Source organism: Podarcis tiliguerta (assembly GCF_965153285.1).
Source record: "Podarcis tiliguerta genome assembly, chromosome: 16".
Classification (NCBI taxonomy): domain Eukaryota; kingdom Metazoa; phylum Chordata; class Lepidosauria; order Squamata; family Lacertidae; genus Podarcis; species Podarcis tiliguerta.
Window position 1 is genome coordinate 39910622 of NC_139549.1, and position 13273 is coordinate 39923894.

The window sequence follows — 13273 nt, forward strand, 5'->3', positions numbered from 1 at the left end:
ACTAGCAACTCGTGAATACCTAATAAAGTGTAACATGCACAGTGTTTTGCTTTGGAGTCATTTATTTGTGAGTTTATCAAAGAATGTTCCTATGTTACACTGGCCATATTACATCGGCCACAGGCGATTTGTAAGAAAACTTTTTTTCCACAGTTTCCAATAATAATAAAAAAAAGCTCAACAACTTTGGCCCAAATCCCCCACAAAACATATGGTATTAGAAATATGGTATGTTTCCTATGAAACATCAGCTCTTAGTGTATACAGTGGTACCTCGGGTTACGAACTTAATTCGTTCTGGAGATCCATTCTTAACCCGAAACTGTTCTTAACCTGAGGTGCACTTTCACTAATGGGCACATGATTTCCGTTCTCATCTTGGGGCAAAGTTTGTAACCTGAGTTACTTCTTCCGGGTTAGCAGAATTTGTAACCTAAAGCATTTGTAACCCGAAGTGTTTGTAACCTGAGGTGTTTGTAACCCAAGGTACCACTGTATTGTCACTGTTGGGGAAAATACGATTCAAACTTTTAGAGAAAACATTTATCAAAGTTACAGATAGATTATTGAGCATCTTTGAAAACAAATTTTTAAAGAAGCATTGAAACTGTCTGTGGCATACTTCTTGATTATTTTTGTAGGGAATATCAAGGCAGATTACAAACAAATAGTTTAATGTTAATTGTGGTTAAATAATCTTAGCTAAAACACAAAATATTATGTTAAAAAGCTTATGAATGTTACACTGGTCACTATAGAATTATCCTTCTCTTTTCTTCTTTGACATTTTGCAGACCTTCTATTTTGTGAGCTTTCCCTCCACTTGTATATGGTAGACTGCAAGCATGAATATACCTCTCATCCCTTTCTGTCCCCTTTCCCATCTCTTTTATCTTTTTACTAAAGTTATTTTTTTTAAAGAATGGCTTCTCACTTTTTATTTTCAGTCATGACCTACTTCTTGAATTTCTGAATAAATGCACACAATTGTGTGTGGTGTAGCACTCTGGAAATGGCTTTGCAGTTCTCCGGCCTGTGTAGGAACCAGCCAGTCATGCAGGCACATAGGCAAAATAAGGGGTTTTTTTTTGTATCGTAGGCCTTATTGACAAATTTAAGCAAAGACGACCCCAGGTCTGAGTGGCATCCATCCAGTTTTTTAAAAAGAACTCAGATGTGAAACTGCTGAACTTATAATAAACTTCTAACAAAAAAATTTAACTTACCCCTGCCATGCCTCCCTTCTCCCGTCTTCCTTTTCTCAGCTTGTACTTTTATTTATTTCCCCTGTCTCTTGCTCCATTTCCTGTTTCCCTCCTGTGCTCCCTCCCGACATATCTTTGGATGGGTAATTCTAGATTGCAATTGTTAATAATGTTGATAATGGATGGACAGGCACCAGCATGATCCCTGAAAACAGTCTTACCTCCTGGCAATTTGTCCCTTTCTATTTCAGAAAACCATAAAGCGGGAGGTTTATAACCTGTATTATCACATGGCTATGAACAACATCCCAGAAGACTTTGTGGAGACTGACATGGTGTATTTTCTCAGAGACACTGCAGGTATTTTACATGGAAGGAAAGTTTTGGCTAAGAAAGGAAGTTATGGTTAATAATAGATTAGGTTCTTTCCAGATGGATCGTATGAGATCTTGATCCACCCTCGAAACCTGCTGTTTTCAACCTGAGGAGCTCAAGATTTCAAACAATATTTCAACAATATTTCAGAAGAAAAGTGGGTGTGATTTTGCTTAAAGGTGTCAATAAGTTTTATATTGCGTATGTAGTGTGGTCTGCCCAGGGATGTAGGAAGAGGGGCAGTGGGGGCGGACCGCCCCAGGTATGTAATCTAAAGACTGGATCAGAAAGTTTATCTTCATTTCAAGTAGCACTGGCTGCAGATTTATAATTCCCTGCAGCAAAAACTAAAAAAATTAAAAAATTATGAGATATTGGAGCAGCTACTTCTTAAAAGTTTGTCAATGAAAGAATGAACACAAGCAAGGATGTATGCTAGTGGATTCATTACAGGTGACTACGCTTGTGTGGGAACTAGAGTACTGCAAATAGGTACTGATAAACCAGGCATTCTGCTTTGAAGTTTGCTAAAGTTGTCACTGTTTGTAAAATGGAGATCTATGGAAAAGAATAAATACATGGGTTGTTTGTTTGTTTTTTAAAATAGGAACCAGTGTGCTAGTGAAGGCCTAACGATGTATTTTGTAGTAGTAGTAGTTGTTTCTTTATTAATTACAGGTGTGAGGTGCCTCAATTTTTATTTAACCTTCTTTCCCCCACCACAATCTTGTACTGCAGTTAGACTTTGAGTAAAAAGCTCTCATTACCACCAGTGGAAGAGCTACACACTTTCCTAGGCATGTAGATAGTCTTTGAGTGCATTCCTATAAATAGTTGTACAGTATTAAGTTGTTAGAAACAATCCTGAGGAGTTCATAACACTAGACATGCAGCTTAAATTATTCTTTATAAATAAAATAAATAAATAAATAATATGCCTGCCCTTGGGGAGTTGGCATACCAGGCATAAAACATCTAGGCTAGGCTAGCTGGTTTTCTGTGTGCAGAAAGGAAAGCTCACCTGCTGTTTTTGGATGTAGTAGTGTCCCAGAAGGCACATGATTTTCCTGAACTTATCGGGAGTGTTGGGTTAGAATATTTCTTTAAACAAATCCTTGCCTTCTTTTGTTGCTTAGAAACCGTTAGTGAACCTAATGACTTGACTGAAGCGAAGGACGTCCTGCCGGAAGTACTGGAGTACGGCATACTGAATGGCCACACCCTCATGATGCTGAAGCAGCTTTTTGCACTGGTGAATGTTTTTGTTTGCTTGTTTTAAAATTTCTTTTTCAAAAATAGCTCCCCCACCCCTGAGACCGAGGTGCTGCAAACTCAGTGATTTTGAGTCCACAGGTTTTCTACAGAATTTAATGACTATTTATGCAGAATCATAGAAGATGCATGTGATAATAGAAATCACTCAAGCTGTGAGGTAAAGGTAGTGGTTTCAAGAGAAGTAATAGCTGAATAAACAATTATAATTCTACATTCATCAATCATAGCACATTATTAGTGTGGGGTGACAGCAATGGGGGAAATGCTTGCTATAGACCAGGGATGCCAACATGAATAAAATATGGGGGGGGGGGCAGGTAAGCCCTGCCCCACATAATTGATTACAAGATGTGGTCAATTGATTACAAGATGTGGCCATTTGAATGGCAGTGTCCATCAACTTTGGGGCCCAGCCCCCTCAAATATTTTATGGGGGGGCCGAAGGGACCTTGGCCCCTAGGAGTTGGCTCTTGTGCTATAGACACTCCCTTCAAACCTCACACAGCTGCTACCACAACAAAATTTCAATATATTTCTAGTGACTTCCTTATCAGCAACTCATTTTAGTGAACTACCATTTTTAGATGTAATTCAAAACTTGTAAGTTGGATATTAGCCCAAGCAGTCATGAGTGGGTTTGAGAGTGAGTGACTCCAAGGTAAAGTTTTATAATAATTTAAGCATCATTTAAAAAAAAAAATAGACCACAGTTTACATAGCATTTAAAGTAGAAAAGCCCCCCAGATGATGGCATGTAGCTTTCTATGCTAACTGGTCTGGGTTATGTGTTTGACCAGTGGTGACCTCACCATGCTTTGTTGCAGAAAAAAGTTCTTGGTTCAACCTATCACAAAAGATGGAGAGAAACACATTGAGTCTCAGACAAAACAGCAAGAAGAAGCAGGAAGAGCCCATTATGGACTCCTCCCCCTCCCGGCAACTGTTTTCTTCCAGGAAGCTTCTCTTAAGCAAAGAAAAATGTTGTTTCAATTTCCAAGCTCCACTTTTTAATCAACAACAAGAAATGGTTTTATACAGAGAGGGAAAGACAGAGGCGTAGGAAGGGGGGCGGATGCCCCGGGTGTCATTGCTGGGGGGGGGGGCTGACATTCGGCATGCCACCTTCCCGCAACTCCTAAGCATACCCCGAGCCATCGATGTGTGTGTGGGGGGGGGACATAAAAAATTCCACACCAGGTACCACCTGACCTTACTACGCCTCTGTGGAGGGACAAACAGGGTAAAAAAGTGATATTTTTTAAAAATAAACCTGTCAGGCATTTGAAGAAGAGGGAGAAAAAGCTGGGCCACTCCCCTGAAGAGAATAAGAAAGGGCAATCAGGATCCATAGTCTGAATATGTGTTTTTACGGGAGTGAAGTTATGAGAGGAAGAGCAGAGTTCATTGGGGGCGGGGGACCTTCCACTGACTGCATGCGGGCTAGAGTTGCTTCTTTTGCAGAAACTCTCCTGGAAATAAGCTCCACTGAACATAGTGGGACTATCTTCTGATATTTATTAGACCTATATCAACAATGCTGGGCTAGCTGTCCCCTCTTCCTCCAGAGAAGATGGATTGTCATTACTTTCACACATAGCAGCAGCTATAACTGGATCCAGTGGCAACTAGGATTGCCTGAGGCAATAGCTTTCTAACTTTTTGCTTTTAACTGCTTCAAAGTTACAAATGAATTTAGCTATTATATTTTAAATGAAAGCAAATAGAAGACAGTTAAACAAAACATGCTTGTATTTTCAGGTCTTTCTGCCTGCAATGTGTCATAACCAATATGATATGGATGAGTCCATTCCTCACCCAGAACCAGAAAAGGTAGAAGGTGAAGATGCTCAGCCTGTTGTGAAGAAAAAAACATCACCAGAAGCATTGGACAGCTTGCATAGCCTAAGGAATGAGTTCTTGATGAATATGCAGAAATTCCTAAGCCACATTCAGAGAACCATACAGCAAATAGAAGGTAAGTCTCAGTCTCATCTTATGTGGGCTTCTTAAAGCACGACTGGTTGGGTGGTGTAAATGTGTGAAATGCAAAAAAATTTTGTATCCAGTTTCAAAACCAGCTGTTGGACTTTCAGGAGATGGATTTTCAGCTGCATTCTAATCTTCCAGCACTGCTTGTGTAAAAATGGGCACAGGCGCATTCTCCCTATTCTTCACTCTCCTTTTTATATATTTTAATCTCTTCTCTGTACACAAGGGTGTGTAGGAGGAAATGCTTGTTAGTATCACCTAGGGTTGCCATTCGCCTGGAATTTCCCAGACACATCTGGAATACTGCAGTCGTAAGCTCAACAACTTTTCTGTCCGGATTTTCAGTGTTTGAAATATGGCAACCCTAGCTTCACCCAAATTTATTACTTTCACCTTTTCTTCATTCTTTGCTCTCTGGACAAATCTGGAAGGTTCAAGAAGAGACTTGTCAGTATAATCTATAATGCCATGTCTTCTCTGCTTTCTGATGAAATGGACAGGCTAGGGAATATTCTTGTCTATTCCATTAATGATTGGGACATTTTTACTGTAGCTAATAATGTTTTCTTTCAACAGGGGAAATTAAGTTAGAAATGCCAACCATAAGCTTAGATGGTGATGTGAATGACCTTGCCAATGATCGGGATGTGGTTGATACACTGGAGACACTTGCAGCCAATTGGCTCATGTTAATATCCTCAGCAGATGAAGAGCTTCTGAAAAAGGTCCCCCAGGTAATCTATTTCAGCATTCTGATTTCCGAGTGGCCAGTTAGGTCTGCTGGGAAGCTCACAAGCAGGCAAGATGGTAACACCCCTTCTCCTGTGGTCTGTTCCTAGCATCTGATATTCTGAGGTTTATTGTTTCTCTGTCTTAGGTGTCTGAGGATGGGTTAACATAGAAAGGCAGGGAAACTATGTGGTTGTTTTTTAACCAGATGCTAATCCTGTAAGTTCCTCCTCCAGCTCTTTTCCCACTTTCAACCAGGATAGCAACATTTCCAAGCAGATTCTCAGCATTTTCTACTTCCTTCTTTTATCTCAAATACATCAAGAACACAGTCAGTATTGCTGCAGACTTCCTGAGCTGCCAATTGGTAGACCCAGATGTTTATTTCACAGATAATTTTTCAGAGCTTCTAGGAGTGCTTTGAAACTCCTGGACCTGTTGCATCTCCAGCAAATGTAAAAATACAATAAAAACAGAAAAATAAAAACACACATATAAACAAACAAAGCAGTAATTGTCCAAAAAGACAGTAAAAATAAAAAACTGTTCTCAAGTTAATATTAGCAGTTCTTAAAAGCTGACACCTAAATGATACTATCAAGTGGTCCAGACAGGCTTCAATGAGGAGGGCATTCCAAATTTGAGGAGCCATAGTTATACCTTTTCCAGCTCTATGACCTTCATTTTCTGGTTTTACTTATTCCATTTTCGAGGTGAAATGACTAGAAGTGAATATGTCTGTATATATTGTGTAGCTCAGGGTGTTCAGACATGTGGCCCATTGGGTTGTATGTGGCCCTCGAGGCTGTTTTTGGCGGCCCTCCAGCTCCCCACCCTCTACCTCTGCCAGGGCAGCACAGCCAGGCTGGTGGCCCAAGGCAGGCTGCTGCTGCTCTGCTGCTGGAGGAGCTCTGTGGAGCCACCAGGCTGCGCTCTTGAGCCCACTTGGAGCATAGCTGTGTCCCCAGGGCTCCAGAGCCCCCCAGGAAGCAAACAATGCAGAGAAGAAGTGTGGAGTGGGTAAGTGTGGATCTGTGTATGCTTCAGTATGGAATACTTTGCTTTCTTTTTTGCAATACAGAGAAGTTTGCGCTTTGGGTGGGTGTCTGTGAACAAGCGTTTTCAAACATGAACTTCATAAAGTCCAAAACTTGAAACAATTTAGCAGACAATTCACTTGAGAGTTGCTTGTGGATGTCAACAATTAACCTCAAGGCATTGATCAACTTGTGAAGAATTCTCTAGCTCAAACATCTCATTGATGCCTGTGTTGTTAACAAAAGCGCATGCATCTGTTTTGTATTAAATCTGTGTAATCAACAAATTTATTAAATCTATTAATTGTGTATTTAATTCAATATATTAATTTTGTATTTAAGTATTTATATTTAATTAAATACATTAATTGTGTATATTCAATAATATTAACTATATTGCAAACATTTTAATTTACAATATGGAAATTTAATTTAGTGTGTAGCCCCTAGGTTCTGTGTCAAAGGACACATGTGGCTCATTTGGTTTGAGAGGTTGGACCGCTCTGTTGTAGTTCTTTTACTATACAGCTTGCTTCCCTGTGTGCTACCGGCTGGACACAAAAATGTTGCAGTATATGGATCCATGGGAAAAACACCCTGCAGGCTTACTGATCAGAGTTTGTGTGATGTGTCTGCCTTTATTCCAAAGTACCTGGTCTCATCTTAGTTCCTTTCATCCTCAGGGGAATGGCCCACTAGCTGAGATTGACCTGTGGCGAGAGAGAAATGCTACGTTGAGTGCCCTCACTCAGCAGCTCAAACTGCCCTTGGTCAAAAAGGTCTTGGAAGTGCTCACGGCGGCTAACATAGCAATTGTGGATAGCTTGCAGTTAGTCATAAATGAGCTCTGCAAGCACCATGTGGAGGCAGTTGATAATGTGAGGTTCCTTTCTACTCTTGAACGACACCTAAAGGTAGGTTTTTATCAGCTGTATATGTAACATTCAGTAGCAGCAGGGCACTGTCCAACAATGTCCAAAGGTTTTGGATACAGAGTTCATAATTTTTTAACACCTCATGATGACTCATTTGTACATGACAGTAAGCCATAAAACATACTTTGCCATACATGCCCACTTTGCTCCTGTCTACTAGCAATGAGAGGAACGAAGTCACATTCCTCTAGCTTGGTGTTATGAGCCAACCAGGGATTGTGGTTTGGCTCCCTCCAAACAAGCTATGGCGGCACACCAAGGTTTATTCTTGGCTTACTAGTCATGCTTTTTTTAAGCAAAACAAACCACAATTCCTGGTTTGGATGTAATGCTAAGCTATGGTTCATTGTTTGCTGCCTCTGCATATTCATGGAGGAGCAAAGAGGGACTGTACAGTAAACTAGGGTTAATGGCTTATTGCAGAGTACAAACACAGCCAGCAACACTCTATTATCATCTAGGAGCAATAGCAGCTGCTTCTTGTAGCAAAGGGCCTTTGTCTTAAATCATTGGTGCTACCAGGAACTGAATCTAGGGCCATTTGCTTGCAAACCATCTCATGTATCACCTCTAAAAAAACAACAACCTGGAGATGCAATTAAGGGTACCAACAACTCCCCCCCCCCCCCTTTTATGTATTGGAATAGCCTGTGTCACTTTCTGGTCAGAGTTTGTAAATAGTGACAACAGCATTAGAGACTCAGAATGGTGCAGCCAAGCAGCCCCAAGGCTGCTCAAATCCTTTAGGAGATGAAATAAGGAGACTTCCTTTCCCCCGAGTAGTGTTCCTGATCAGGTACCATCTTGGATATGTTTAATTAATTCAGTAGAGCCTTTCTGTTGGGGGCCCTTAGTGACCCTACTATGTACTCCCTACCCTTTTCCTTTTCATTTCTTTGGGCTGTACCTCATTTTATAGTTCCAAAAACATGTGTCCTATTCCTTCATCCTTTTTTTTTTTTTACAATATTTGCCATTGACTCAACAGAATTTAACACACGGCACTGGCTTCAACATTGTCTTGGATACAATTCCCTCACTGATGAATGCCTTGAGAATGGTGTGGATTATTTCACGGCACTACAACAAGGATGAAAGGATGATCCCCCTAATGGAAAGGATTGCCTGGGAGATCTCGGCAAGGGTCTGCAAGGTTGTGGATCTACGGACTTTGTTCAAGTATGTGGCATTTCCTTCTGTAAACTAAGCTAAAGTCTTGTTCTCAGGACCTTGCACCAGTTACTTTGCTCACCCAGGTTGAGTGCAACTCCCTGCAGATCAGGAGCCATCCTCAGGAATGTGTGCTGCAGTGTAAATCTGGTTTTTCATCACTTACCTGACTCATCTCTAGACCATTGTTTAGAGTTACACCCACTGCATAGCACAACAAGCCATTTTTTGAAGCGCCAGGGTCCAAAGGGTATTCGTTTCTATGATGAAAGGCAAGAAATACATTGAATCTTTTGAGTGTTGAATATGGCTGTCTTTTCTTTTTGAATTTTGCATCAATTTTTTCGTGCTTTTTTATGGGCTCATAGGGAAGACAGGCAGATTGCAAAAACCAAAATGATAGAAGCCAAACGGACTCTTGAAATTTGGAAGGAGTCCTATTTTGACATCCGTGCCAAAATTGAAGCTTCAGGAAGAGATGCAAGATGGGAATTTGACAGGAAGCGTTTATTTGAAAAAACTGATTATATGGCCATAATCTGTCAAGATCTCTATAACGTATTGCAGGTAAGAGCATGCATGAATTATGAAAGAATAGTGTTTTCTTTACATCATTGTTGAGCCCAGTCTAGGGTCTCCTAATGTGTGCTGGAGTTTCAAGACACACACAGAGCTCCAAAGACGCACAGGCTTTCCTCACATCTTTTGAGAGCCAGTGTGGTGTAGTGGTTAAGAGCGGTAGTCTTGTAATCTGGGGAACCGGGTACGCGTCTCCGCTCCTCCACATGCAGCTGCTGGGTGACCTTGGGCCAGTCACACTTCTTTGAAGTCTCTCAGCCCCACTCACCTCACAGAGTGTTTGTTGTGGGGGAGGAAGGGAAAGGAGAATGTTAGCCGCTTTGAGACTCCTGAAGGGGAGTGAAAGGCGGGATATCAAATCCAAACTCCTCTTCTTCTTGCACAAGAGCAATGACATTCATTTATTCCTTGTGTGGACTCAGAATTTAAAATTTCACTTTAACAAAGCATCAAGGAGAGCTGGCGTTTTTTGTTTTGTTCTTTATTAGATCACTGATGGGTTTGCCACTCTGAGTTCCTACAAGTGGGATATAAATTTAATAAAATAAATGAATAAATTGGCCAAAACTGATGGCTGGAGTCTGGACTCCATCTGCAGCAAAATGAGGTGCTGTAAGGCTCAGGTGATAGAATAACTTCAGACTGCAGGGGGGAAATCACATTTCTTAATATTTCCCTACATGAGAAACTCCCTGCAACACCACCCCAAACACCTGAACACTGGCTTCCATTCATTTCACTGTCCAATATTGGCTTCTCTCTTGAAACATGTTTTATTGGGCCACAACTTTGCTGGCCTCTGGAATGGCTGCAATATTCTCTCTTGCATTGCCCTACATATGTCCATGTCCTTGCTTTGGTCTGCAGAATTGCTACAATTACAGGTGCTACATAATACTCATTCTCTACTTGCAATAAATTGATCTATTAGTGTGGCAGCCCCTACACTTTGGAACTCCCTGCCTGTTGACATGCAGCAGGATCTTTTGCCATACTCCTTTCGGTGCCTGCTTAATACATCTTTGTGTGCTGGCAGGCCAACCCAGAAATGTAGAGTGTTGACATATGTTTTAATCCCTTTTTAGCTTACTGTTTGTTTTAATTATCTTCTGTTTTTTTAAAAAGAGTGAATCACTTTACAGGTTTTATTACAATCAAAAGGTATATAAATTTTGTTAAATGAAGTGCATTTGTTATTATCTAATCCGTACTTCCTTTTTGTTGTCATAAATATACTTGTGCATTCCTCTCCCACCTTCTTTTCCCTTGTATCCCATCCCCTTCTTCTCCTTTTCTTCATTACATAGTTTTTAAAAAATCAATAAAAACATTTCATACAGTTTGTAAGGATGCATTTTTTTTAAAAAAAAATCATGCGCACACAAACAAAAAACCCCTCCATAGAAGCAGAAAAGGAGCCCAGCAGGCAAAAAGGATAGGCTAGTTTCTGTTTGCAGTAAGTTTTTTTCTTTGCTTGGGAGAGTGCTATTCCTTACCTGTTGGCTGAGGTGATACAATTCATTCAGTCACCACTTTCTGCATCGTGTATAGACCTAGCTAGACCTGTGCCTGTGCTTCAGGATCATTTGTCTTGCTGCTGAAACAACTTTTTAGTTACTTCAAGTGACAATTTCACAGCACTCAGACAGTTTTTGTCAGCTGCTTGATGGCCGATCCTTAACCAGAAACTCTCTGGGTTTCTTGTCTGGCTTCTCAGACTAGCTCAGTTCCCATCTTCCTTTCTGGGGAAAAAAAAGCACAAATTGAAAGCCAGTAGAAATTATATCTGCCTACGCATCAGCTTTTTTTGTACCCTGATAGGTTATGGAAGAGTTTTACAACATCTTTGGTCCTGAACTGAAAGCTGTCACTGGGGATCCAAAGCGCATTGATGAAGTCTTGCGACGAGTTGACGGTCTTGTCAGTCCTCTGGAGGTTCTGACCTTTGAGCCTTTCAACATCAGATGTGCAACTCAATGGAAGATAGTTATGGAGGAATTTAAAATGGAAGTTTTGGTAAGGAGCAGAAGCTTTGATTTGTATTTTTCTAGCTACTCACTAGAACTTCTTGTCTCCCTGCTAGAACCCCTGAACAATAAGAATTTGACCTACAAGCCCCTTCAGTCCTTCTATGAAGTGATCTGTGAAAGAGCAGTTTGCATTTAGTATGGCGTTTGGAAGCCTGAGCAGTTATTTTATTGCGTTAGGACTGCCTGCCATGCCTGCTGTTGATAAATGAGAATGCCCCCCTTGTTAACTTCCCTTTCTTAATTTTTAGGATATAGAAAAAGAAGCAAAGAGCTTCATTGATGATTCTTTTAAGACTCTTCGTTCAGCAGAAGCTGCTTTTGACATGCTCTTAAACTTCAAACACATCCGCTCTCGAGAGGCCATTAATAAGCAGATGATGATGAAATTCAATGACATTTTGGCACAGTATTGTAAAGAGGTATTTGCTGCTCCTTTCCAGCCATGACTCCTTAGATCTTTTGGTGCCCTTTGTGAAATAGCATCTCACCTCAAAGTTTTATGCTGGAGCTGCTGAGACTGGTGACTCCCTTCTTATTCCCTATCCTGCCTTGCATGTTAAGCAGTAGCACCTCTCTCCCTGGGTAAGCACCAGCTACCTGCTGTGTTGGGAAGCTGGGAAACAACAGAGCCCCACCCAAGCTGCTTTGCATCAACAGCCACGGATGTTGAGGCCTCCTTTCTCATAGCTGCATCAATCTTAACGACTCCCGCAGTGGTGAGACTGGTCTTGATACCATAATAATTAACAACAGGGGTGACTTTCCTGGATTTCTTTGCTCACAGGGAAGTAGTCACCCTTTGTTTGTTTGTTTAAAAATCACATTAAAGCACTTCTTAAAAACTAGTAATAAGAGCCTATGAGTGAGTGGTATCTCTTGTTGATATAGATGACATAGGCACAATTCAAATAGGCACTGAGACACTCAAGCAACTACACACACCTATCAAAATGCTCTGGGACTCTGTCGGGGGGGGGGGAGTCTTGTTTCTCTACTAAGAGTAATTGAGGGGTTGCATTTTGGGACAAGACAGTTCCTCTGCAGCAACAGCATGGCACAAAAACTTCTGAAGATGGTGATTCCCCCCAAATCTTTCTCAGAGCTTAAAAAGCCTCAAAAAATGTGGGCTTTTATATAGATAGTGTATGGGAAATGGTCAGTTCTATTAACAGAATTTTGAAATCCCTTGGGCCTAGGTTATATATTGTAAGGTACTGGGAGGGTGTCTGAAACAAACATATCCAGTAGTTAGACTCTGCCACCTTAACTCCTGCCCCACCAGTTCTCAGCTACCACTGAAAACTGGGCAGAGTGAGCTCTAGGCTCTGTAGGTACCCTCCAAACTGCAGTTCTAGCTGGTCCGTGTCCACCAGGCTGTCTAAAGCCTCAGTGCTTGCACTTCAGTCTGAGCAACTAGCCTCTAGGTTGAGGACACTAGGTTCTGGTTCCCTTTCCCTAACTGCTAGCTTGGATCTTGCTCCCTGCCTAGCTTTGTCTACTCACCTGACTTTGGCCCTCCTGATCTTTGTTTGATGTTCTGGGACTTGTCCCAACCTGTTTTGGACATGCAGCTACTTCTGACCCCATTTGGATTATGAGGTGACTCCCTCACTTCCTGGATCTTGGCTGCCTGAAGCCTGACCCTACTGAAATCTGACATGTAGCATCTTTAGATGTTGCTAATGATGAAACAAATAATTTTGCCTAGTAAGATGATAAATATCTTTTTTTAATTCACAGGTTGAGATAGTTAACAACATATTCGTCAGTAGCCTTTCCAACCCACCTTTATGCAAAAACCACCCTCCAGTGGCAGGAGCAATTTACTGGGCACGAACTCTTTTCTACCGTATAAAGCACACCATTGTTCGATTCCAAGAAGTAGAGGAGCTGCTGGCTAGTGAGCGTGGAAAGGAGGTGGGCTGGAGTTTTGTTACTAGTGAATAATA

At 41.2% G+C, this 13273-nt stretch overlaps 1 protein-coding gene across 1 annotated transcript in view; it reads left to right on the forward strand.

Annotated features, from left to right (window-relative positions):
* Positions 1–13273, forward strand: part of DNAH10 (dynein axonemal heavy chain 10) — a 103080-nt gene that overhangs the window by 6005 nt on the left and 83802 nt on the right. The window contains exons 4-13 of the mRNA XM_083418919.1: positions 1457–1565; positions 2717–2832; positions 4614–4830; positions 5421–5578; positions 7294–7524; positions 8534–8724; positions 9084–9282; positions 11116–11310; positions 11573–11743; positions 13065–13241. Of these exons, the coding sequence (XP_083275045.1) occupies positions 1457–1565; positions 2717–2832; positions 4614–4830; positions 5421–5578; positions 7294–7524; positions 8534–8724; positions 9084–9282; positions 11116–11310; positions 11573–11743; positions 13065–13241 (1764 nt within the window). The remainder of the gene's footprint in view (positions 1–1456; positions 1566–2716; positions 2833–4613; positions 4831–5420; positions 5579–7293; positions 7525–8533; positions 8725–9083; positions 9283–11115; positions 11311–11572; positions 11744–13064; positions 13242–13273) is intronic.